The 22,804-nt window shown below is 37.3% G+C and overlaps 1 protein-coding gene across 1 annotated transcript in view; it reads right to left on the bottom strand.

Moving 5' to 3' along the window:
* The window catches only part of XRCC5 (X-ray repair cross complementing 5), a 49,582-nt gene that overhangs the window by 20,982 nt on the left and 5,796 nt on the right, over positions 1-22,804 (bottom strand). Inside the window, exons 5-14 of the mRNA XM_014889749.2 lie at positions 22,185-22,307; positions 19,286-19,474; positions 16,260-16,374; positions 14,525-14,663; positions 12,385-12,497; positions 8,893-8,955; positions 8,086-8,223; positions 7,340-7,430; positions 5,958-6,085; positions 1,690-1,886 (exon numbers count right to left, since the gene is read on the bottom strand). Of these exons, the coding sequence (XP_014745235.2) occupies positions 1,690-1,886; positions 5,958-6,085; positions 7,340-7,430; positions 8,086-8,223; positions 8,893-8,955; positions 12,385-12,497; positions 14,525-14,663; positions 16,260-16,374; positions 19,286-19,474; positions 22,185-22,307 (1,296 nt within the window). The remainder of the gene's footprint in view (positions 1-1,689; positions 1,887-5,957; positions 6,086-7,339; positions 7,431-8,085; positions 8,224-8,892; positions 8,956-12,384; positions 12,498-14,524; positions 14,664-16,259; positions 16,375-19,285; positions 19,475-22,184; positions 22,308-22,804) is intronic.

Here is a 22,804-nt window from a genome sequence, read left to right on the forward strand (position 1 = left end):
TCACAGAATGGTTGGGGTTGGAAGGGACGTTAAAGATGACCCACTTCTTTGGGCCATGGGCAGGGACACCTCCCACTAAACCAAGCTGCCTAAAGCCACATCTGGCCTGGCTTTGAACATTGCCAAGAAGGGGCATCCACAGCCTCTCTGGACAACCTGGGCCACTGCCTCTGTTTTTTAATATTTTCCTTAATCATTGTTGCAGAGTGATATACTCTTCTTTTTCCAGTGAATAACTTACATCATCTCAGCTTTTCCCCAAAGACAGAAAAAAACCATACAATTAAGACTGCTGTTGTAGCAATGATAAAATACTGCCAGTCCCATTCATTACTACAGCAATACTCTTTTTCTGCAATTTTAAAAAATCTTAACTATCATTCACTCTTCTTTGCATAGTTGAGTCTGTATCCTGTCACTTCCTTTACAGTCTTTTTAAAAAAAACCATTGTAATGCCCTACATAATCAGTATGAATTCACAGACACACCAAGGCAACAGGAACACACTGAAATCAGCAGCAACAACAACAAAAAAGCCAGGTGTTTCCCAGTCTGTAGAGAGGAATAAGGTCATTAGTCTCAAGCAGCAAAGAGAGGAGGCCTGTGCCATGTCTTCCCAAAGACAACATGCTGAGGAGGCTCTACCCAACCCAGAGGAAAGGATATATGGCAGCTGAGCTAAGCTACAGCTCAAAGCACCTCAAAGATGTTGTTCCTAGTGCTGAAAGGACTGAACCAAAAATAACAAAATGAAGGGAGAAGGAGCTAACTGAGAACACTCCAACATCTCAGGGACACAGTAGTTATCTTATAGATTTCAGTAAATTAATTTCTAAGAAGCAGATTTTGTTTACGCAGATTGATTTGGCTGGGGTGACAGTACAACTGCAGTAAAAATTTAGCACTTATTCTTCCTATCTGCAGCACAAATAAACTAAACACAGTATATTCAATAACAACAAAAATACCCTGTCTTAAAACTGTTCAAACAATAGCAATTCCAGGAAGAGTCTATAACAGCTTGATTTTTTTTGAGACAACCACATTAATTGCACAGCAGATAATAATGAAACTGCTTTTCTTTTGATATTCAAAATGAAAGCTAGGCAATTACCTAAATCAAGCATGCTGAGAAGGAAGGCTCAACTTTATGGCTAATTTAAAGTGCCATGGCATTTATTCTAACTAAATTAGACCCTCTGTTACTGTTAAATGAACTATTGTATAACCACCTCTTGGACAAACTGTCCAACCAGGAGACGGGAAGCAATGCAACAGGTTGCCCAGAAGGGATGCACAAAACCCTGAAGGTTTTCAAGGCCAGACTGGATGAATCCCTCCTTAGATGTCACAGGTGGTCTTTGAGCAACAGGTAGACCAAGAAGCCTCCTGTGGTCCATTCCAACCTAATGGATTTTGTGATCCTGTGACAGCAAATACAGACATGAGGAACTTTCACACTGGTCCCTAGTGTGTCCTGTACTGCAACAGTATGACCATCACTATTAACAAAATACACCAGGCATTCTGTGGCACCACAATATTCTCTATCCATCAGCATTTTTTCCAGTGTGTAACTCATTGATTTTGTGTTCAAAAGATTCTGAGCCTGCTTCAACCAGCAAAAACAACCTGAAATGTAAAAAAAAAAAAAGTTTCAAAAAATCTATAATACATCTCCAACTTACTTGTCTTTGAAGATGTCTTGTGCAGTCTTTTCTTCTTTTTTCTTGCCAACTTCCTTTAGGGGGAAAAGTGCTTTTACTCTCTCCAGAGGAGCCTGACATCTTTCTCTTACCACACAAGGCATGTCCAGCATGTCTAAAAGGTGCTGCTCTATTGGTGGCAGTGGCTTATCGGGGTGAAAAGCCTTGTGCTGCAAACACTGCAAGAAGCAAAACAGTCTGAGGAAAGTAGAACTTTCAGTTATATTAAACACTTTTAATGTAATGCCTCTACACCATATGGTAACTGCAAAATACCTTCCATATTAAACATACTACCTTTGTATTGCTGAAAAATGTTCTGTTGCACAGTGGACTGAAAGTCAGTGATCAACTGTTTAAGGAGATTATTAATGATATTAAACAAGAATATTGATGCAGATGAGTGTTCCCACACTCACTGGAATGAGTTCTGTGAAAATTATTAGAAAAATGCCAGGAATGAAACAGTTATCTGCGACTGATCATATTTTTAGCTTCACTCTACCTTTAAAAAGCAGTTCTCTTATAAAACAGTCACATGGGAGAGATTTCTATATATTTCAAAATTAAGTAAATGAGATCTATCTCAACCACACATTCCAGTTATTTTAACAGTTTAATGTCCCTCAAAGAAAATATTTCTTCTTGGTCAATTAAACTCACTATGCATACAGGAGGAATGTTCACAAGCTAAAAAGAGAATGGAAATGGAGAGAGAGAATACTAAATGTGCTCAGGTGAGGCACAGAATATATGTATGTTTGGAACCTTGCTTTGAAAGGAGTAGGGAATGAAGGGGCCTGACAGATGCACAAAGTTGGAACAGATGGTGAGAGCTACAGAGAAGGATTTTTCGCCCAAGTGTAGAGTCAGTGCACGCAGCCAGGGAGCAAAGCAGAGGGGGAGAGACGAGGTTAATGAGGCAGGCTACAGAAATTCCATGGAGGGTTTTGAAAACAAAGTAAATATCTTTACAATTTTGTGAAGTGTGGAATAGCAGTAGAGAGGTATGTGTATCTACAAACACACAGATACCAGTGCATGTACACAAACACATCAAAATGTCATATACAAAGGAGACAAATTTTTTCCATTTCCATTGTACTGGGTGCATTAGACACCCATGTGAAGTTACCTACTCAGTAAACTAGGAATACAGCAGAGATTTGCTCCCCTGTTGGCTGTCAGACATGACATTAATTTAAAAAACAAAATCAAAGCAAATAAAAGCCCCTATTTACACTGGGAAGCTGCCAATACTGAAAATCGAGACAATATGTGACACATCAATACTGATGTGTTTTCAGGCTGCCATTAAGATTCCAGTCCATATTAGAACACACTGTCAAAAGGAGGCAGTTGTACAAGGCTACTGATTTGGAAACACTTGTAATGATTTAAGGCACAATTATTTTGAGAGTAAATATGTTGCTGGACGCTGCAGTAATGGCTCTTGTGCTACAAAAAATATTTTAAAAGTTAGGTAATTGAATTAAACTCACAGAGCAAAAAAAACTTAAGTCCCCTGTTACGCCTATGGGTTTCAGGTTTTTGTAACTTAAATCTTTATGTGTGCAGCTGCAGGAGCTGAGCAGACTGAGGGGCCTCAGCACCCACTTCTACCTGTTTTTAAAGTAGATGACTACATCTGAAACCTGAGATGGCAGGTACTGTCAAAACTCAGGTGCTAAATGGAGACTAAGTTAAACAGACAACCTCGAGTTTCTAAACCAACACCATCCCGCTTAACCTTGCTTCCCCTTCCTTCTGCGTCCAGCAAGAACCACTCCTACCTTCAGACCTAGAAGGCAACCCACATTGCCACTGCCTTTCAGACTCACTCTTCCATTCATGCATGTTGTTACCAAAGCACTAGCACCTCATTGTTCTTCCTGATTTCTTACATTTCCATTTCTAAAGGCATAGCCAGCTTTCAGGAACAGGGATCTCACCAAGATACTGGTCAATGGATGTAATGAAGTGGGCTTCGAATCATTAGTTCTGTGATAAGCAATGACATACATGCACCAACAGACCAACAGGTCCATCTCTGTACAGAACCACCACTGTTGAACAATTTGTTTATCTGGCTGACAAATAAAATGCACTGCATACCCTAAAGATCTTAGGCGCTCCAAATCCCTGCATTTAAGATGGACAATTTAAACAATAACGTTGCAAGTCTGCCACTACAAAAGCTACAGAAGTTCACTTAGTTTTTTTTGGAAGCAAGGAATAAAAACTGAAAGTCTGGATATAGGACATTCCTGATCTTCCACTCCAGAGCAAGCATTAACAACTACTTCTCACCCACTCTGTCATTTCCTGATGCCTACCACTACCTCCTGAGATATAATTTAGCTTGGTGTTTTTGTTTGAATTCTGGCTCCTGTCACTTATCATTCCAAATATCTTCATGAGGCAACAAAGCACGGAAATTATGTAGGAGTTGATCCTTTTCTTCAGAGTTATTTTTCAGAACCATTTATAGGTTCTATTCAGCCCAAGCCACTTGCTGGCTACAGTCAAAAGACAATGCAGAATTTTTCATCATAGCTCCTAAGGAACTGGCAGTGCCACTTGGCCTAAGAGCAAAACACTAATAAGAATCTGGAACATTTTTGCAGCAAATGAGAGAACAACTTACACAGATTAATAGCAATTTTACATTAAGACAGAGAAATGGGGCTGTGTGTGGCCAAAAGAAAGCACTAAGAAGACTGACAGTTTAGGGCTTTCTGAACAGCAAGGACAGAAACTGTATCCTACCCCATACATTCAATCAATAAATACTTTTTCTACCAGTAGCACTTACCCTTACAAAATCCTATTATCCTTTAAAGAAATTGGCAAGTTACTCAGCTACTCTCTTCCAGCAGCAACTGACTTAAGTGCTGGAACACCACCACCACACACAGTTTCAGAAGACAAACAGCACACCTAAAAAAACCCATCTTTCACTGATAGGTGACATCCACTAAACCAAAAGAATGCAAAACTCAATCTAGCAATATAACAGAGGATATTCTATCCCCTGAGTATTTCGTTCACAAGCAAAGCCCGAGTTTTGTAATAACTAAGCTTAACAATCCATCCTAAAATAAGAGTTGTGCAGAGGTCAGCTCTCTTTAAGTTCTTGCCCTGCAATAACCTCCAACTGATCAAATCTTGCCTGCAGTTACACACTGTCTTGTCAATATGACTGGCAGAACTTGATGAGAACATCAAGTTCTTCGGGTGTCAATCAGAGTAGGATTTGAAGACAGTGGGCTTACATGTGCTCCTGAAACACACACTGACCTTCAGTTCCTTTGGTTATTTTGACAACACTGAGGAAGTAAGGCTTTGGGAAGCTAGGGTAAGTTTTCTTAATTTAAAAAAAGTATCTTCTTCCTACTTGTAAACTGAAATAAATAATGTGGAATTGCTGAGATATGATGAACATGATTGCTATAATACCATTTTTAGTCAATTTTCAGAGCAGAATCACACATTCAATCTCCATGGCTCTGTACACAGTACAAGTCTGCAGTTGCTTAAATTGTACCATAATTTTCTTTATTTTTGAATTTGCTGTGTCATTTTTTTAAACACTTGAATTCCAATGTATAATTAAGTCTCTCATCCTCACAGTTGCAATGAAAGTCTTCGTGATATGACAGGAATGTAAATCAAAATGGAGATAATTTGATATAAAAACTGCAGGAAGTGTGAACTGTTCTGCTGGCACAAAGTACATCAGCTTAGAAATCCAACAGAACATTTTAAATGTCAACAATATTAATAACCATTTGTTACTGGTCCAGTTCACCTCTGATCTGGTTTGAAACACTGCTAGATGCAACAATGCTCAATAAAGTGATGGGATACAGAATGAGAAGCTGAAGATATCCTCAGTTTTCAGCCAATTTTTCTTTGTCCAAAAGCCAAAGACTGAATCTATGTCCACAACAGAGTGGTGAAAGGCAAGTTTTTACTTGCCTAGTCTATGTGCCTGTGAATATCACTGATGCTGTTGCAGACACCTCAGCACAGGTATCATTTCCCTTGCTTTCTGGAAACTAGAAATTTTAAAGATACATCTATGTCAGGGACAACAAAGAAACCACTGGTTACCACATACTTTAATGCCAGAGATTTATATCTGCATTTTCACAATGCAGATCTTTCCAACGTGAATCAGAGAAAGACAGAAAGGCGAAAAGTCTTAAGAAAAAAGTTTTTTAAAAATACCATATAGTTCATCTCACCTGATACAACCTCTGAAAATGAGGGTTTGGAATTTTGCTGGGCTTAAAGAGGTCCTCAAAAGTTTCTCCATCTTCACGAACCAAACTCATAGAATCAATCAGTGAGTCAACAGCAGATAACTGATCCACTAAGGCAGCAATTACATACAAAGAAAGATAAAATACACTTGCAGATGGATGCACTTCTTGAAACAATTTATAAATGAAGATTCATTTCACAATGTGAGATTTTCACCAAGTCATTAGAGAATACACTGCAGCTGTGGATGTGCCAATAAAGAATATGGATAATGGACACAATAATAAACCCCTGCTTTATTTAAGGACTACAGTGTAAAGTCATAAAGCCTTTTTCTTTCTCCCCAAGACCTCAATTATTGTTGCCTTTCTGCTTTCGCTTTTCTTCTTTTCAAGATGTTTTCATTTGTAACAGAAGGTTTATAGGCCACTTAGAAAATAAGGAGAACAGTTGGTTAGCAAAACTAAATGGTGCAATATACATTTTTTAAGTTATGATTGCAAATTAACACAGTTCACAATAGCCAGCTACTGCTTTGGTAAGATAGGTTTTAGATTTGTTATCAAACTGCTGGTTTACAGGCAAAAACCCTGAAACTGCTACAGAAACAAACCAGCATGCTCTATATATCCTGATGTGCAGGTGCCCATTAAATGCATCTCATAACAAATGAAAGAAGCAGGAGTGGATTTTAAACTAAGCCTTAAGATTTAATTTAAGGATCCACTTAAGACTCATTGCTGCGCAAAACTCTCAGAACAGCAAGCCAAGCTTTGTGTAGCTGCATGCTCTCCAAAGATGCCATCCATCTCAATCTGGACACCAATAAGTGCATGGTTCAATAACACTCCACAGAAAATACTGTCTTTCCCTTTGTACATTATATTAATAGGCCATACTGCAAACGACTACAGGACCAGCTTTGCACCAACAGAGCAGCTGCCTCTGCTCTAATTCTAGCTAGCTAATCACACACTGTAGATCCCACAAGGTTTGGCCATTTACTCCCACAAGTGAGTTCAAAGATCAAAGGATACAGAGGACTAATCTTAGCTCTCTATCACGGGATCCTGTGAGATTCACGATACTGTAATCCGAGCCAGAAGTTATTTAACAGGACACTTGAAATACTGCCTGAAAACTTAGGTCTCCTCAGCCTGCACCTGAAGTGGCAAAGCTTTAATATATTTACACTTGAAGATGGCATCACCATAATGGATGCCCAAATACCTGGGTGTTTTCCTAAGCCAAAATAATAACAAAACTCATGTTTTCATTGGAGAGCCAAATATTCTAACTCTTTTAGAGTATCTTAGAAGGTTATAAGCAGGTTATTTCTTCAATTGACCAGCAAACATCTTACCTGTAGGAACACATTTTTTATTGTTTTTCAAGGATGAAAATACATATTGTCTTAGGTCTTCCATATAGGGTAGTTGCACATAGATGAGACACTGTGCAAGAAGAAAGAAAAACAACTGAGCCTGAAGAAAAGAAAAAAAATCTGTATCCCCAGAGCACCAAATCAGAGCAATATAAAACATAAGAAAAATCAGAAGATGTAATGTCTGTGCGCATCAAAACACTTAAAACATTTACAGAGCAACACAATTTTAATCAGAATAAAACACACACAGCATTATATTTTATAACATAGTGATGGCTACACTCAATTTTTCTGCTTGTGGAATAAAGACCTCCCTGGCCATCTGATCTCTTTTTCTTGTGCAGAGTTCCAATTATCCATGCTTTAAATATCCAATATATTGGCGCTTCGGGAGGTTTTATCACAGCTTACTCTGTTTCAAAGTCAAAAGCTGGATTTGGTTTTTTAAACATTTCTCTGCCTCATTTTTCCTTTATTCAATTACCTCCTCCAGTTCATGCCACCCTAAAAAATTCCTTTCGATCCTTTATGTTTATACCCCTCAAAAGTCTGAAGATTGTTGTGTCCGCCCCCACCTTCGTCACTGCTCAACCATGGTATACATATTTAGCTCTTTCAATAGTCTCTCTTAAGAAAGATCAGGGGAAACATATGCTGCAAAAGTTCTGACATACTGTGTTGCTTCTGGGTCTCTCTGCAGAAGGGTAAGAGAGAAGAATTACCTCATATGCATCCTTAATATGTGGAAAAGCTACTCCAACTTGTGGGTTGCATCTTCTATCATAAGCATAGCGCACTACAGCCACCACTTTCAACTCATCCAATGCGCGAACAAGTGCGGAAAAAGCAACTGCTGCGTTCTGGAGGGAAAAAAGAAGTCTACAAAATCATGCAAGTTCTTAATCATGAAACACATCTCTCACAGGGAATTCAACAGCATTGATTTAGTCAAGACTAGTTTCCATTTCAGCTATAACTTTAACACAAGCATTTTTTCATGTTCATAAATCAAAGAAGCAGAAAGGTCAAATCTCTTCACGACAGTGGATCCATTCAAAGCTGAGCCAACTTTAGATTCACCACATTCCACCTTTTTCACTAGGTATGAAGAACTCTCAGAGGTTTTTCAAGAGATAGAGAAAGGGGGGGGAAGTCAGACCCTTAAAGGAACATATCAGAGCACCACAGTGAGCTTTGTACTTCCAGTACTTTGGAGGTCTGTTCTAAATAACAGCGACAGGGCACACTGTTGCTCTGCATGAGAATGGACTTAAGCACCAATTTCAGGTTCCTCATAACCTTGCTCAAATATAGTATCTATCAATTTTTCATTATTCACGAGATACTGTATTCATTTGGGGTTTAATCCAACTGCTTTTTAACCTACTGGGCAATGAAATAAGACATTTCTCTAAACTGCATTGAAAGCATTTATGAACACAGAAAGACAGGACAATCTCAAGCATCACTACTACTCTTTTTTGTTCTACACCAAAATATGTTCAGCATTAAACTTCAGTTCATCTTACCTCATCATCTTTTGCTGCAAAGACCTTCAGAGCCTGAGAGCCCATGTAGTAATGCCTCTGGATCTACAGAGTCAAATAGTTCAAGAGTTAGCCTGACCTAAAGAAAAGGTCACTAATGCAACTGGACCAATTAAATTACAAAACAACTAACATTACTCAAGTCAGAAGCCATCAAGTTTAATTACAGTGCATTGAGGTGAAAGCCCTGTATATGTCTCATATCTCCATTTATCATTGATATGGATATTAAGTCATATTGGGTAGGATATTCTCATAGCTTCCTAGTGATGGGCAGGAATGAAAGACAGTGCTACTGGCAGCTGTTACCAGTCTGAATTATACTTCAGTAATTCAAAAGTCATTGTGGAAAACTACAGTAGTTAATACAAGACCTAAACCTGACACCATACCTATGCTATTAAATTTTTCTAGCAAAGGTACATCAAAAAGGAGCTGCAGAAAGACATCTGTAATTAATAAAGCTACTTCAACAGCAACCCAGAGTATAGACAGCTGTGCTAGCCAAGAAGCACATCTGTTAGCAGAGTTTATTCTGTTCATTAACACAGCTGAATCAAAAACAAAAACAGTTTCATCAAAGGGCAGCACTGGATTAGTTGGAGCTACAACAGCTTCAACACACACACACACACACACACACACACACACACACTGAAAAGTCCGAAAAGATCTGTCACAGAGATCACACACTGCTATGGACACTGGTTAAAATAACCTCTCTTTGTTAAAGAAAAAACTCTTTAAATTACAGTCTCAGAACTAAGTTCATTTTATCTTTGATTTTTCTTTCATTCATTTCATCTTTTTATTTTATCTTCTTTATTTAGCAAATTACCATAAGGCCGTTGAAGTCAGTGACAACCTGCAGCACAGCAGATCTGTTTACTGTACTACAGCACAATTCTTCAGCTCAGATTATTCTACCTGCAATCCTTCTTTCCTGTTCCGTCTCTAAAGGCTCAGGAAATTTTATGTTCAGTATAGTATAAATAACTAGATGTGTGTATCACTACATCTAGTGATACGCACACTACCTTTCTTTGTTTGCAAAAGAAATTGTCCCTTTGTAATATTTTCAAGTATTATTTCTTGATTTACATGGCATGGCTTATAAATTAAAAATCAAAGTTTAAGCGGCCTCTGATCTTCTTTCCTGAGGGATGTGAACAACTCAGGAAAATAATATAAGGTGGTTCTATTCCTTATTTAATTATGTATTTGGAGCTGTTCCAGTTTTTCTAGTCAATAACGAATCATCTTTACATCTAAGTTTTTTAAAGAAACAATATAATATAAAATATTCTTTTGAATAATGTCAGTTTTATTATTCCAAACAATAAATTTTAGGAGGCAAAACTTAAAAAAACCACGAGTCTTGAAAATTCTAGCTCTAGTTAAAAACTTCCTGCTATCATTATCTATACACTGTAATTATAATCCTGCAAACAGGCCTGAATAATTTTATTCCACTGAGGGGATGTGCAGCTACTACTGGGCAGAACTACTCACACTCCTGGCTACAGGACCAGAGCACACTTTAAGATATAATTTCTGTTTGTTATGAAATCGAGAGACAAGAGAAGTACATCTCAAAAATTAATCAAAAGCAATCAATATTCGGTACATTGAAAATTTTTAAAAACAACTTGTTAATTATTTTATGCATATTTATGTGACTCGAAAAGTATTCCTAAAATTAACTGTAACCCGACAATTATTAACTATATTTGAAGGTATTACTACACTATTTGACCAACGATGGGAAAATAAAAATCCATGTGAAACAAGTTTGCTCACAGGAACACTATATTCCTCATCTGCTTTCCTCTTAGTTTCCATTTTCAAATAAAGTCAGATTAAGTTGAAACAGGAGGCCAACCTCCAGCATAAGAAAACTCTGCACGCAGTGAAATACATCTTGCAGAACTAAATGACAATAGCATGACTCAGCTGGAGGTTAATAACATATCAAGAGATCCAAGAAATTGTCTCACTGGCTTCAGACACATTTCATTTATTAGATCCATTTGCTGGTACAGGAGGTAGCACTCCCTAACACCTCTCCAGCCCTGTCAGTTTAGGGCACATAAGCTCAAGCATGAGATGTTTCCTTGATCAATCACTTGCAGTGCACAAGCTCCCACATTACTCAACAACTAAGTCTGAAAGTCCTCAAGGAGCAACCAGGTTACAGTTCCAGTTAGGGTTCTCATCCAGTAAATCACATAACTTCCTGCTCCTCGGTTATTATGTTTTGGAACACTGCACTGTGGTGGTCTAATGACACATATAGCAACATGCACAAGGTCTCTGTGACACTCTAAGGTAAGAAGATGTTGAGTTACATCCATTTGGGACTAAGTTCCCACACATGCTTCCTATTTCATTAGCATCTTTCCTTGATGGCAAAGGTGACAATGCCTTAGCCTTTATCAAGGGTTCTGCTTTTTCAGGCAGTGAGAGATTTCAAAGAGTAGGAGGACTGAGAGCTTTCAGAACAGAAGATGGAGAACTGCCCTATGATTTCATTTCAGTTTTTACTGGTGAAGAGGATTAGGTGTGGATAACTCCACGATGAGTAAATCTTCAGTCACCCTGTGCAATATCCTGAAGAAAAAAGATGGGGAGCAGCTTAACATGCATTGCAATTACTTGGCACTCACACCTCTGAACTCTCTCCTCATGTGTCCTGCTTCAAGAACAGTTTTGTTAAGCCTTTGCCTAAGGCTTTGCTAACGCTTAAGTCCTGGATTTTCTGAAGGAAATCACCTTGTGCTGAATAACTTTTATTAAGGTACTTGCTTAAAGTAAGTTTCTTACAACTGTTAGGGACAACAATTAGTAACGTCAATACCACAAATAGAGATAAGTGCATTACAAACACCGAGCATCTCATGGAAATATGGAGAGTTTTTGAATGATGCTACCTTTTGTCTAAGTTTTAAGAAGCCTTCACTACATTTAAGTTTTGTCACAATAAAAAGAAGAGGCAAGTCTTTCACGGTTCACAAACTAATCCTTATGGGATTGAAAATGAATGGAGTCAGTTTTCAGGCTTGCTTTAACATTACTTTAATGTTGAGGGAGAAGCTTCTCTTAAGAAGTAGCCATATTCTTGGCTGGACAAAGCCCATAAAGGTGCTGCCTGAGCTGAACAGAAAACAGACTATTAAAGTTTGTGAGATGAAATGAGACCACAATACCTCTGTCTTCACTTTGCAGAAATCTGAGTTCAGTGGCTCTGGCTTCACTTGAGGGTCCAATGGCCACATTTATGAGCTCCTCTCCTTCACAAGACCACATATACATGTACTAGAATCAGCAAATCACTCACCCCTGCATACCTGAGCTGAGATGCCACATTCTCAATATTAAAATCCAATACAACATCATGACTTTACTGAATTCAAACCAATATCAATTGTCTTGAATAACCCAGGAAGCTGAATAGGAAGACATTAAGTGTCGCACCTGAGAGGATCTAGTGAATCCTAAAACAGAAAAACACTTTGCTTCTGTTTTGTATTTCATTTGCTCTTCATCTTCCTTGGAAAAAGGAACTATATCACTCCCATACCGAAAACCTGGAGAACAAGAGAAGAGCATCTGGTAAGCATATGGGCCTACAATTTTAAAACTGAAATTAGCTCTCTGAATATTTTAACAATGCATTCGTGCCCCACAGCTACGTTACACACATGCACATCAAATTACTTTTCCTGTTAGCAAAAAAACCCAAACACCCATAGACACATTTTGTACTTCGTGAACAGCAGCTGCACTCCTTGTACATCATTTCATGTACACAAGTACCCTCAGAGAGCAAGAAAGAAAATAAAGTAACATCTTGCCTAACTAAGTTACACTCACAGAATAGATTTAGGCAAACCAGAATAGATTTCAGCAAACATTGCAACACTCTCTGCAAACATAATACAAGCAACCTCAAACATACCACAAATCATACCACACGAGGTGACACCAGAAGAGATAGAGAGAATAAAATGTGCTAACAGGGAAAGCAAGGTGCACAATGGGAAACAGAAACACTCTTGTATGCAGAACTAATCTTTCTATACATGTCTGTGATCTACTTCTCATGCCATACATTGCAGGTATATGCCCACAAAATAGGAAGCTGCGATTTCTCAGAGGTATCACCTGCTCCAACTGCTCATTCTCCTATCTCAGCTTCCAATATCCTCTCTGTAACATCATCACTTTATTATATTTCCACACACTAAGGATGATAACTTCAGATGCAAAGAAAGCAAAATAAACAGATAAATCCCTGGATGAAAAACCTATAAGCAGATACATTTTCCTACAAACAGAAAAGTAAATAAATTGACAGAATGAAAGAAATTTCAGTATAGGTGCTGCAAATACAAAATATTGTCTAAATACGACATTTCTCAAAAGAATCTCCTAAGTCCAAGAGGCATCAACAGCTCTTTTAGCACTACATATATTGCACCACTGACAGGGAAATCTTTTATCTCTTTTGTTCACATTGAACTGCTCACCACTTCTTTCTACTAGTACCCCACAACTACTTACTAACTTAAGCAGTCAGAAGATTAGCTGAGAACAGTGACAAATCCTTTAAAATGCATTCCCTGTAAGAAGGGACACAGTTTTGAAGTTGTAAAATGTAAATAGATAATTTTTTAACCATCATTTCTGCTTAAAGAAGGTCACATTGTCTTTGGAACTTTATCTGATACTGCTATGAAATACCTATGAATGCTAAAATTGAAACACATTAAATAAAAAATAAAGATTAATAAAAAAATAGCTTATTCTGATTTTCCATTTATGTTATTCATTTGACAGCACGCTCTTTACTGTTATCTCAATAGTTTTACTCTTTATAATATACTTGCCCTACTTGTGTGGGACTGAAACAGCAAAGAAAAGGGAAAAACTAGTAAAAAATGTATCTACACAATCACAAAAAATGAAACAGATTTGCTTAACTCCATTTTTAAAAATAAGTACATTATTTCCTGCTGTTTCTGGAGCCTGTAGTCTTCTAAGGAAATTAATTGCTCAGAAAGAAACTGCAGGTCATAAAAAGCATTTTGCATACCACTACTTCAGATAGCTCCAGTTACAGTATAGCAAAGCTAGTACTCTTGAACACTAAACCTTCCTTTGATGGCTTCATCCTTCCAAGTGCAGAATAACTAGAGCAGTTGCTCATCTACCAAAAAGCAGCACTACGAAAGCATTAATGTTATCAGTACAACTGAGGATCAAAAAAAATGAAATAGTGGTAGCAGAACTACTCACTACAGAACTGAGGTATGGCCTTCCACAGTATGTAGTTTGAAAGCTGTAGTGCCTTCCAAGTTCCATCTGTTGTTGTCATTACTATTGTTGTTGTTAGTCCTATTATTATACTACTACTGACAAAGTAAGATTTTTTTTAAATACGTGAAAACAAAGAGTCTCATGTAACAGTCTCTGTGCTCCACAAGCCTACAGACCTTACATCCTAAGATCACAGTTAGGCTTCAAGGTAAAAAAGTAAGAGACTCTTAGCTGACCTAAGAGTCCAAGCCATTATCTTCCCTTTGTCTTCAGGGTGCACATAAAGATGCTGTACCTTGAATAGTATCATCTTTCTGAACCTCTGTCTCATCATCATCATTCAAGCAGTAAACAGTTTCTTTTTGCACATCCTCTTTTCTGAGGGTTTTAGCATCCACAATTGCCCAAAGTTTCTTCACCTTCTCTTCTGTGACCTTGGTATCAGAATTCAAAGAAAATGAATGGTTAACATTTCAGTGGGATCCAGAGTACTTTCCAGAACACACAAAAAATCCTTAGCCTTAGTGCTGCATTGTTTTGCCAATAAAGAACTGATAAAGACTGTCAAATAATGCATCTCTGGCTGCCACCACAGTGCTTTCAGTACTGCTTCATCTGTATGAGACCTAACACGTGCACTGTAGCATATTGACAGCATACTTGTCCTGGTTATTCATTAAACCTGTAGGTTAAGCCATTTGTCTAAGTCACAGGATACCATGTAACTTGCTTGCTATGCAATTTACTACCTCCAACTGTAGAAATACTTTTGACAAAGCATTAAGAAATATGTTCAAGATACGGTAAGACTCAATGTTCACTCAGCTTGCTTGGCCAAGTTTTCCATCTGGTTTATTACACTACAGGATAAAAATACCTTATATTACTACAACTCCCCCAAAAGGCAAAAAGATCCCAGTTGCATTATGGGACTTGGGAGGGAAAGGAGTAAGTATTTACAATGAGTGAATGTTTCCCAACTACAGGGAAATAAAACTGCTTTTCTTTCTCTCTGCTTAAGTGAAATTGATGGTATAGTTAGTACATGAGAAGAAAAATGTAGAGCTGAGCAGACAACAGTAAAGACAGAATAGATTAGGTCAGTATGACTGCTGTATGACCAGGTCAGTCACTCAGTTCATGTTGCTTATTCTCCCAAACTTACTTTATTTTGTGTGTAAACATGTTTGGGAGGGGACTTTCTGTCTATTTGCACTGGTCTGGCACACTAGCCTAATAAAAGAACTATTAATAACTATAAATAGAAAGTTGAATTTTTTCAAGGCTAGTATACACTGCTTTCAGTATTCAGATATACTTCATCTTCCTAACATCAGACTCAGTCTTGTGTTGAAATAACAAACCAATTAATCTCCATCTCACCAGATCCATCAATACTGCCACACTACACAGTTACCTATTAACTAGTCTATAACTAGAAATTTACATGTTTTCTGCCTTTAACTACACTTTTTCCTAGCACTGATTAAAGGAACGATATAAACTGTAAGAAACAGACTGGGCCCAAGCTCTGCCAAACAGTACGAACAAGCTGAAAAAACATACCTTTTATTCCAAGTCTGAAATAACAACAGATGTGATTTGAAACAATGGCTGGTAAAACATTTACACCCACCATTTTATGCACACATGTCCAAAATTCCTCTCATGCCTAGTGCTTAAGAAATACATATAAAGTCTCACATATCACTGATGCTGTATGTAAATCTTCAATCATAGCATTCTTAATCAGCGTCATCAACTTCAATACCATTAAGTGCCAGAGTAGACAGCAATTACTCCAATTTCTGTACCTTATGAATCTTAGTTATTTAACATGTATGGTGAAGTCAAAGTTTCTGTGGGAACCACAATTTTGGATGTACTGGCTTCTAACCAAATAAAAATCTCTATCGCAATTATTTGGACGTTGTTTTATCTTTATTTTCTTAGCTTTAAGGGAAAAAAACATGAAGTTGCACCTAACTTGCTGCCAAGTTACACTAAAAGGTATGATTTTATACACTTACTGATTTGTAGGCCACAATCCTTATAGACAAATTAGGACCAATAGTGAGCTGGCAGGGCCAAGGAACAGGTTTTCTTTCCATTTTCTTAAACATTGAAAGACGTTCCAGGCTCTCTCTAAATGAAGGAATCAGGAAAACAAAGACAGAACTTTAGTGAACTGTAATAAAGTATTATAGACAACATACTCTCCTTAACGAAATGCAGGAGTCCAAACTGTTTCAGCTTAGATTAAATAAAGCAAATAAACTCTATCAATAATCTTACCATAATCCATTGTCAGAAAAGAGAATGAAAAAAAGAGGTGGAACAGTAGATTATCCCTATCTTGAGCCTTTATGGTGCTGTGACATTAGGACTTAAAGGCGCTGTGTTAGGTCCAGTGATAAAACTACACAATTGCTTCTTAAGCGTTTTCCATTTATCTGTGCTCACCCAATTAGGGCATGTAGCAAGCTGAACAACACAAATTAGAAAAAGCTCTCTAAGTGGTAAAATGCTTTTTATGGTGAATTTGGAGAAATAAAGAATCCAGTTTCAATTAACAGGATTTTGTTTATGTAGAAATTAACTTTTGACACTTTATACAGTACTAGTGAACTCATTAATTTAAGGGCATTCTGTCAGAGTGAAAGAAGTTACTTCAACTATTTCTAGCCTAAACAGCAGATATACAAGTTCAAAAAAACACAAAAAAAAGGAACTGTAATGAGTTTATACTAAAAAGCGTTAATTGCACAACTTTTAGCAATGGAATCCAAAATTAACAATTCACAGTAAGTTATAATATATCATTGTGAATTCAAATAGGCTTGCCCCCCAGAACAGCTTTCAGGTAATACAAAATATATTGGCTATTTGGCTGTAAAATTCCAACTCAGAGAAAGCTCTCAATTTTTTTTCTTTCATTGCATGATAAAGCAAAGATAAAAGAAAGCTGAACTCCTCTTTTTCACATTACGATAAAACATTATGAATCCACCATTCTCTTGATTAAAGCATTTGTCTGGCAGAAATCAAGATCGACTCCTAAAAAGATCAGTAGAGAATTCAACTTGGCATTCTACTTTTCAGGTTTCCTAGTATGAGCAGTGCTGGCATTTTTAAATTCTAAAAGCACAATTAAAGGCAAAAATGCACTAGGATTTTTATTATAAGATAAACATTGGATTTCCTTTTTAGGTTTTTTTTTTTTTCTTAGGGAAAGGAAGGGAAATTTTCTTTCTAGCAACAAAGACATCAATACAGGATTGTAAAAAAGAACATGGTACTACATAGTTAGGAGTACTACAACACATACATTCAGGGATGAGTACAAAAATCAAATACATAAGTGCCAAATGCCTAAAAATGTAATTTAAGCTCAATTTATTATCTCTATCCTTTAATTTCTTATATTTGTAGAAGAAAAATGCTGCCTGTTATCAAAGGTGACCCAGTCAATAAAACCCTTGCAAATGTACATTTCAGCTGGAATTTATGAACACAACCTTTCTCTCTGCTCTGCAATCCCTTCCCCCAAAACCCAGAGGCAGCAGAAGTACCTCCTGTCTAATAGGCCAAGTACAGTAGCTTAAAAAAACCACAACAAAATCTCTTCACTCACTTTCCTGGCATGGCTAATTTATTTTCACAAGAGTTGAAATATTTTTACCAGCAGGAATAATGAATCTAGGAAAATGAGAGTGCATCTGCATTGGCCAATTATCATGACAGATTTGCAAAGCTGACTTCTTAAAACTTGATAAGTAACTTAATTGCATCTAAAACATCACATATTCTTAAACAACTTTTCCAACTGAAGCTTTAATCTACTAGCCAAATGCCTATTTATCCAGAGACTTTGGATTTCCCCTGAAAGTATGGCACAAAGACAGCTTGTAGAGTAGCAAGAGTCTGTGATAAAAAAAGTATAAAGAGGCCAAGCCACATGGTAGATTCATGCATATGGATTATCCTAAAGGATAAACGGGCCAGGAAAGATTCTGCTTTTCTGTGCAGTCTTTGAAGGAGTGACAAAGCCTGCTTTTTTCTAGAGACTCAGACTGCCTGTTGACTAGTACAGAACACAAGACACAGTGACACATGTCTCTTCACTATAGCATAGTAATGCTCAAGGAGCAGCTTCTCTGGCTGCTGAAGTGTGAAGCTGACCAGCTGAGCTGAGGGAGGGAAGGAAATCCCACAAATAAACTGATGGATTACAGCATACAAACCTACAGGGATGACCCTCATCTAAAAATGACCTTTGATACTGACATTACATGGTCCGCTAAGCTTCCTGAAAACCACATTGTCTGAAAGATCATTTTTCATAATTGTAGAAGAGAACTACTGAGACAGTAACATCAGACTATAAGGCATGTAAATGCATTTTGCCTGTTTCCCAACTAGACAACACCTACGTAGAAAACTCTTGGATATATCATTAACTACACTTTTTCAGAGACACACATAAACTTTTATTTTTTCATTGGGGAAACAAGAAGTGAGAAATGATCTTTCAGTTCTTGCATTCCTAATGCAAGAAAAATTAAAAATACAAAAGTATATTGTTTGTTACAGTAGACTGTGATTAAAGAGGATTCAACAAACAACATTTACTCAAAGAATTCGTGGGAGTGTATCAAACTAGTGAGCTCAAAGTAGTCTGCAACCAAGGAACAAAGGCTACCATTAAATGCAGATGTTCGAGCTGCACTATGCCACAAATTCCATCTCTTTCTAAACCATGTTTTTGAGATGTCATTAACAGAAATGTTCCCTCAAAAATCCTCCAACACGGAAGATGGAAGAAAACTAATTTTTTTTTTAAAAATACAGACACAGAAAATTAATTTTCCCTCAAATCTCTAGGCTTTTCTACTTATTCTAAAGCCACTGAAGAAGCTGCATGAAAGGGACTGAGGGTACAAGAAGTCATAAAATTCATTGACTTCAATGAAATTGTGACACAACTTACTCATCTTTCGGAGAAGAAATCAGAAAGTATATCTAAAGTACAATAACCAGGATTAGCCAAATTTACCTGAAAGTATAAATTTCTTCCAGACCTCCTTCTTCATCCAAAGTATACATGAGTTTCCTCACCACATCAATACCTTGCTTTTGTTGTTCAGTTAAATCCTTTTTTGGAAAAGTGTTGCTGTGCATATGAGCATGTACACTGGCTTTTGTATCTCCACTTTCATCATCAACCCTCACTGGAAATGGCAGACTAAGAACAAAAGAAGCAGCAGTTAGTTTGACTTTCTTCTTTATTAAAATAACCAATCAAACAAAATAAAAATGTTCTCAGGATCAACAATTTATATTAAGCTGCAGACAGATGTATGAAGAGCCAGAGGACTTGCAAAACAAATTAAGCAGTATTTCAAGTCTACTTGGCATTGGTAACATCTTGACCAGAGTGATGCACCAGTCTGGGTACCATGCATCAATAAAGACATCCAAGTACAGGAACAGATTAGACAGTAAAGTCAATGCTGATTAGAAAACAAGATCCATTAAAAAAGATTGAACAAAATAAAGCCCACAGAGAAGGGACTTACAGGGCAAGACAGTCTTAAATATAAAAAGCCGTTGCAGAGAGGAAGGAAACAATCAGTTCTTTTTATTCAGCCTGCACTCCAATCACATCATGAAGTCAGGTCAGATAGTCAAAAACCTGATAAAGGCATTTCAAACCATAATCTCTAAAACCAACTGCCTGAGGAGAGAGAAGAGTCTCCATCACTGCAAATCTTCATCGGAAGGTTAGCCAAACACTGCTCAGCACTGACAGACATACACCTGACCCAGTCTGAAGTAGAGGACTGCTCTACATGACTTGTTAAAGGCCATTCCAGGCCTGTGACTCTGTATCAGCTCCAAATGCCATCAAGCAGACATTCTCTGCAGTGGAGCTAATAGGCATTTCTGGAACAAATGTTACTCTGAGATTTTAATAGCTTACAGCACTGGGTGAATTTCTGACTGAAGATGATACATTTTTCCTGCACTTCATGAATCAGACTTTAAAATTTACCCAGGGGTTATAGATAAAATGATTTTGCTCCTCTTCAAAATACAGGAGAGTGTTAACTAAGTATAACAAACACAGTAGACAAAGATGTGTAAGATCCTCAACCCTGTGCCCCTGAAAACACCTGCAGATTTTTCAGGACTTTCATCTGATGCAATTCTGAATGAACCACATGATACCTTTTACCACATTTCTACAAAATGAAATAACTTTAGCATTGTATTATGTTTTGTCAAAAGCAGCCTACACATCTCTACCCTACTTTCACCTCATTAGTCCTCACTAAAGTTATTCACGAAGCAACACATAATAAGCAGAGTTAACATTATGCACAACAGTGTCACATACAGCAAAATTAAAGATCAAGCTTCAGCAAAGTGTTTGGTATCTTTTTAGGAAGCAGATTCAACTGACAAAATATAGAAACTGTATTTTAAGCAGATATGGCAACATCAAAAAGCTTCAAACCTCTGATAGGTAAAAGTTAGGCTACATTCACTATACAATGCCCAGAGACTACTGTGATGAGAAGTACGTAATACCCAACACTACACAGTGCTCAGCATGTGCTTGGCACCTGGAAACAGGGAGGAAAACCAACTATCTGCTGCAAGTTACAACCTAGGCTATGAATAGGCATAAGAGATAAAAGCATAGGTTATAAGAAATGGTTTAGAAAGAAATTATTTTTAAACAAGAATTTTACACTTCTACAAGTAAAACAAATAATTCTTTGCTCTTGCAGCTGGGAGACAGGGTGCCAACCTGCAGCCAACACTGTAACAGCCACATTTCTTTTGTGCTTCATAGACAAGGGAGCAGCAGCTGAATACCAGGGCTTCAAAAGATGGACTCTGACTGGCAGAGGTACTCAGATGCATGGTATTGCACCTCTACTGCCTCCACCACCCAACAACAGCTCAAATAAGCCAGGAGGGGCATGTCACATTGGAAGCATAACTACTTTTGCTGTGTAGACAGAACCTGACATTTTTGCACCCAGCCCCCCCCTCTAAGCAAAGGCAAAGATTCTTTTGTGGAGGATCAGACCATGACTTTGTCACATTTTCCTAACCCCTCTTTTATCTTCCAGATGGGTGGGCAAATGGCATAAACGAATTCATTATTAAGTTCACAACATTGTTCCTTACAGAACGCTGGATCTAGGCAAAAGTACATGGTCAGAAGTTAAACTAAGGCTTTCACTTTCTCCTGTGAAAGTATTTATTATAAACAGCCACATAAAGTTTTGCTTTTAAATAAACTCCTCTGGAAGGCTCACAGCTTCCAGTTGCCATCACATGCAACAGCCTTAACACTACCACTGATTATTTGGATCAATGCCTTATCTACAGCATGACAATCAAGGGATTGCTGTTCTAACACGTAAGACATCGTTTCCATTTTCCAAGCCCATCATTGTGAATATAACCCTTCTCTTCAGATCTGCTCCTCTATTCGACACCAGAATCAAGCTATTAATATCTGCAACACTAGCTCATTATTTCTTCCTGTAATGCCCTTACCTAAAAGGATCTAGGCTGTTGCTGTGACAAACCACTGTTTCTGAGGCTATTTTTGGCTTATTGTTACCCAATTCTCTGCTTGTATTTTTTTTAATCTCCCATTTTAGACTTTGGCTCTAAGCTATAAGCTTAAGTGGAGAAGAAGCCATCATCTTAACATTTATTTGCACATTACTTAACCAAGGGGCCTTGGCTTATAACTGGAAATCAAAGTACATATAACCAATAGAAGTACTTACAAAAATTAGATTACTTACTGGCACACCTCTAAAGAAACCATACACCAGCAGATCACCAGCTATTTCAAGATAAATATTAAGAAAGAATAATTTTCCTTTAAAAAACGCATAGTACATAACAGCCATTTTCATACTTACAAAAACTGAAGTGAAATTCCTGTTTTTTTCAAATTAGCAATGATAATTCCCAGCTGATCCTCACTGACAGGACTACTAAGGTCTGTAAACAGTTCAATGTGTTTCTTCTCATATTTCTTTCCTCTTAAAACAGAGAAAAACATTTACATATATTGAAAATATTATAAGGCCATTCTTATTTCCTCACAAAATAGTAACAAAAGTATTATAGTTGTAATTACTTTTACCCAAGAAATGTACTTGCAAAATGAAAGAAAGCGAATAAACCTACATGTTACAAGTTGTTCTATCATAGGTTATATTATTTATTCTCAGCATTTATATGATTCTCCTTTCTCCCTCCTACCCTAAAATTGAGGACTCTAGTCCTGTGACTGTATAAATCATTAACTACACCTAAATGAATGCAATTCTGCTAATTTTCACCAATGTGTATAAATGCTAATAAAATACGTTAGGCTGTTTATGGATTACACCGATTATTTCCTTTGCAGCTCTAAGTCTGTTCTTGTGAAAATATATTTTAAATTACTGTTGCTGGTGGGGGTTCCATTTTAGTAATCTAATTCAGTAGATTCATTGGAGAAGATGGACTTTCAAGACTTAATACAGTTAATATA

The sequence above is a fragment of the Sturnus vulgaris genome, chromosome 7 (genome assembly GCF_052056855.1).
Source record: "Sturnus vulgaris isolate bStuVul1 chromosome 7, bStuVul1.hap1, whole genome shotgun sequence".
Lineage (NCBI taxonomy): Eukaryota > Metazoa > Chordata > Aves > Passeriformes > Sturnidae > Sturnus > Sturnus vulgaris.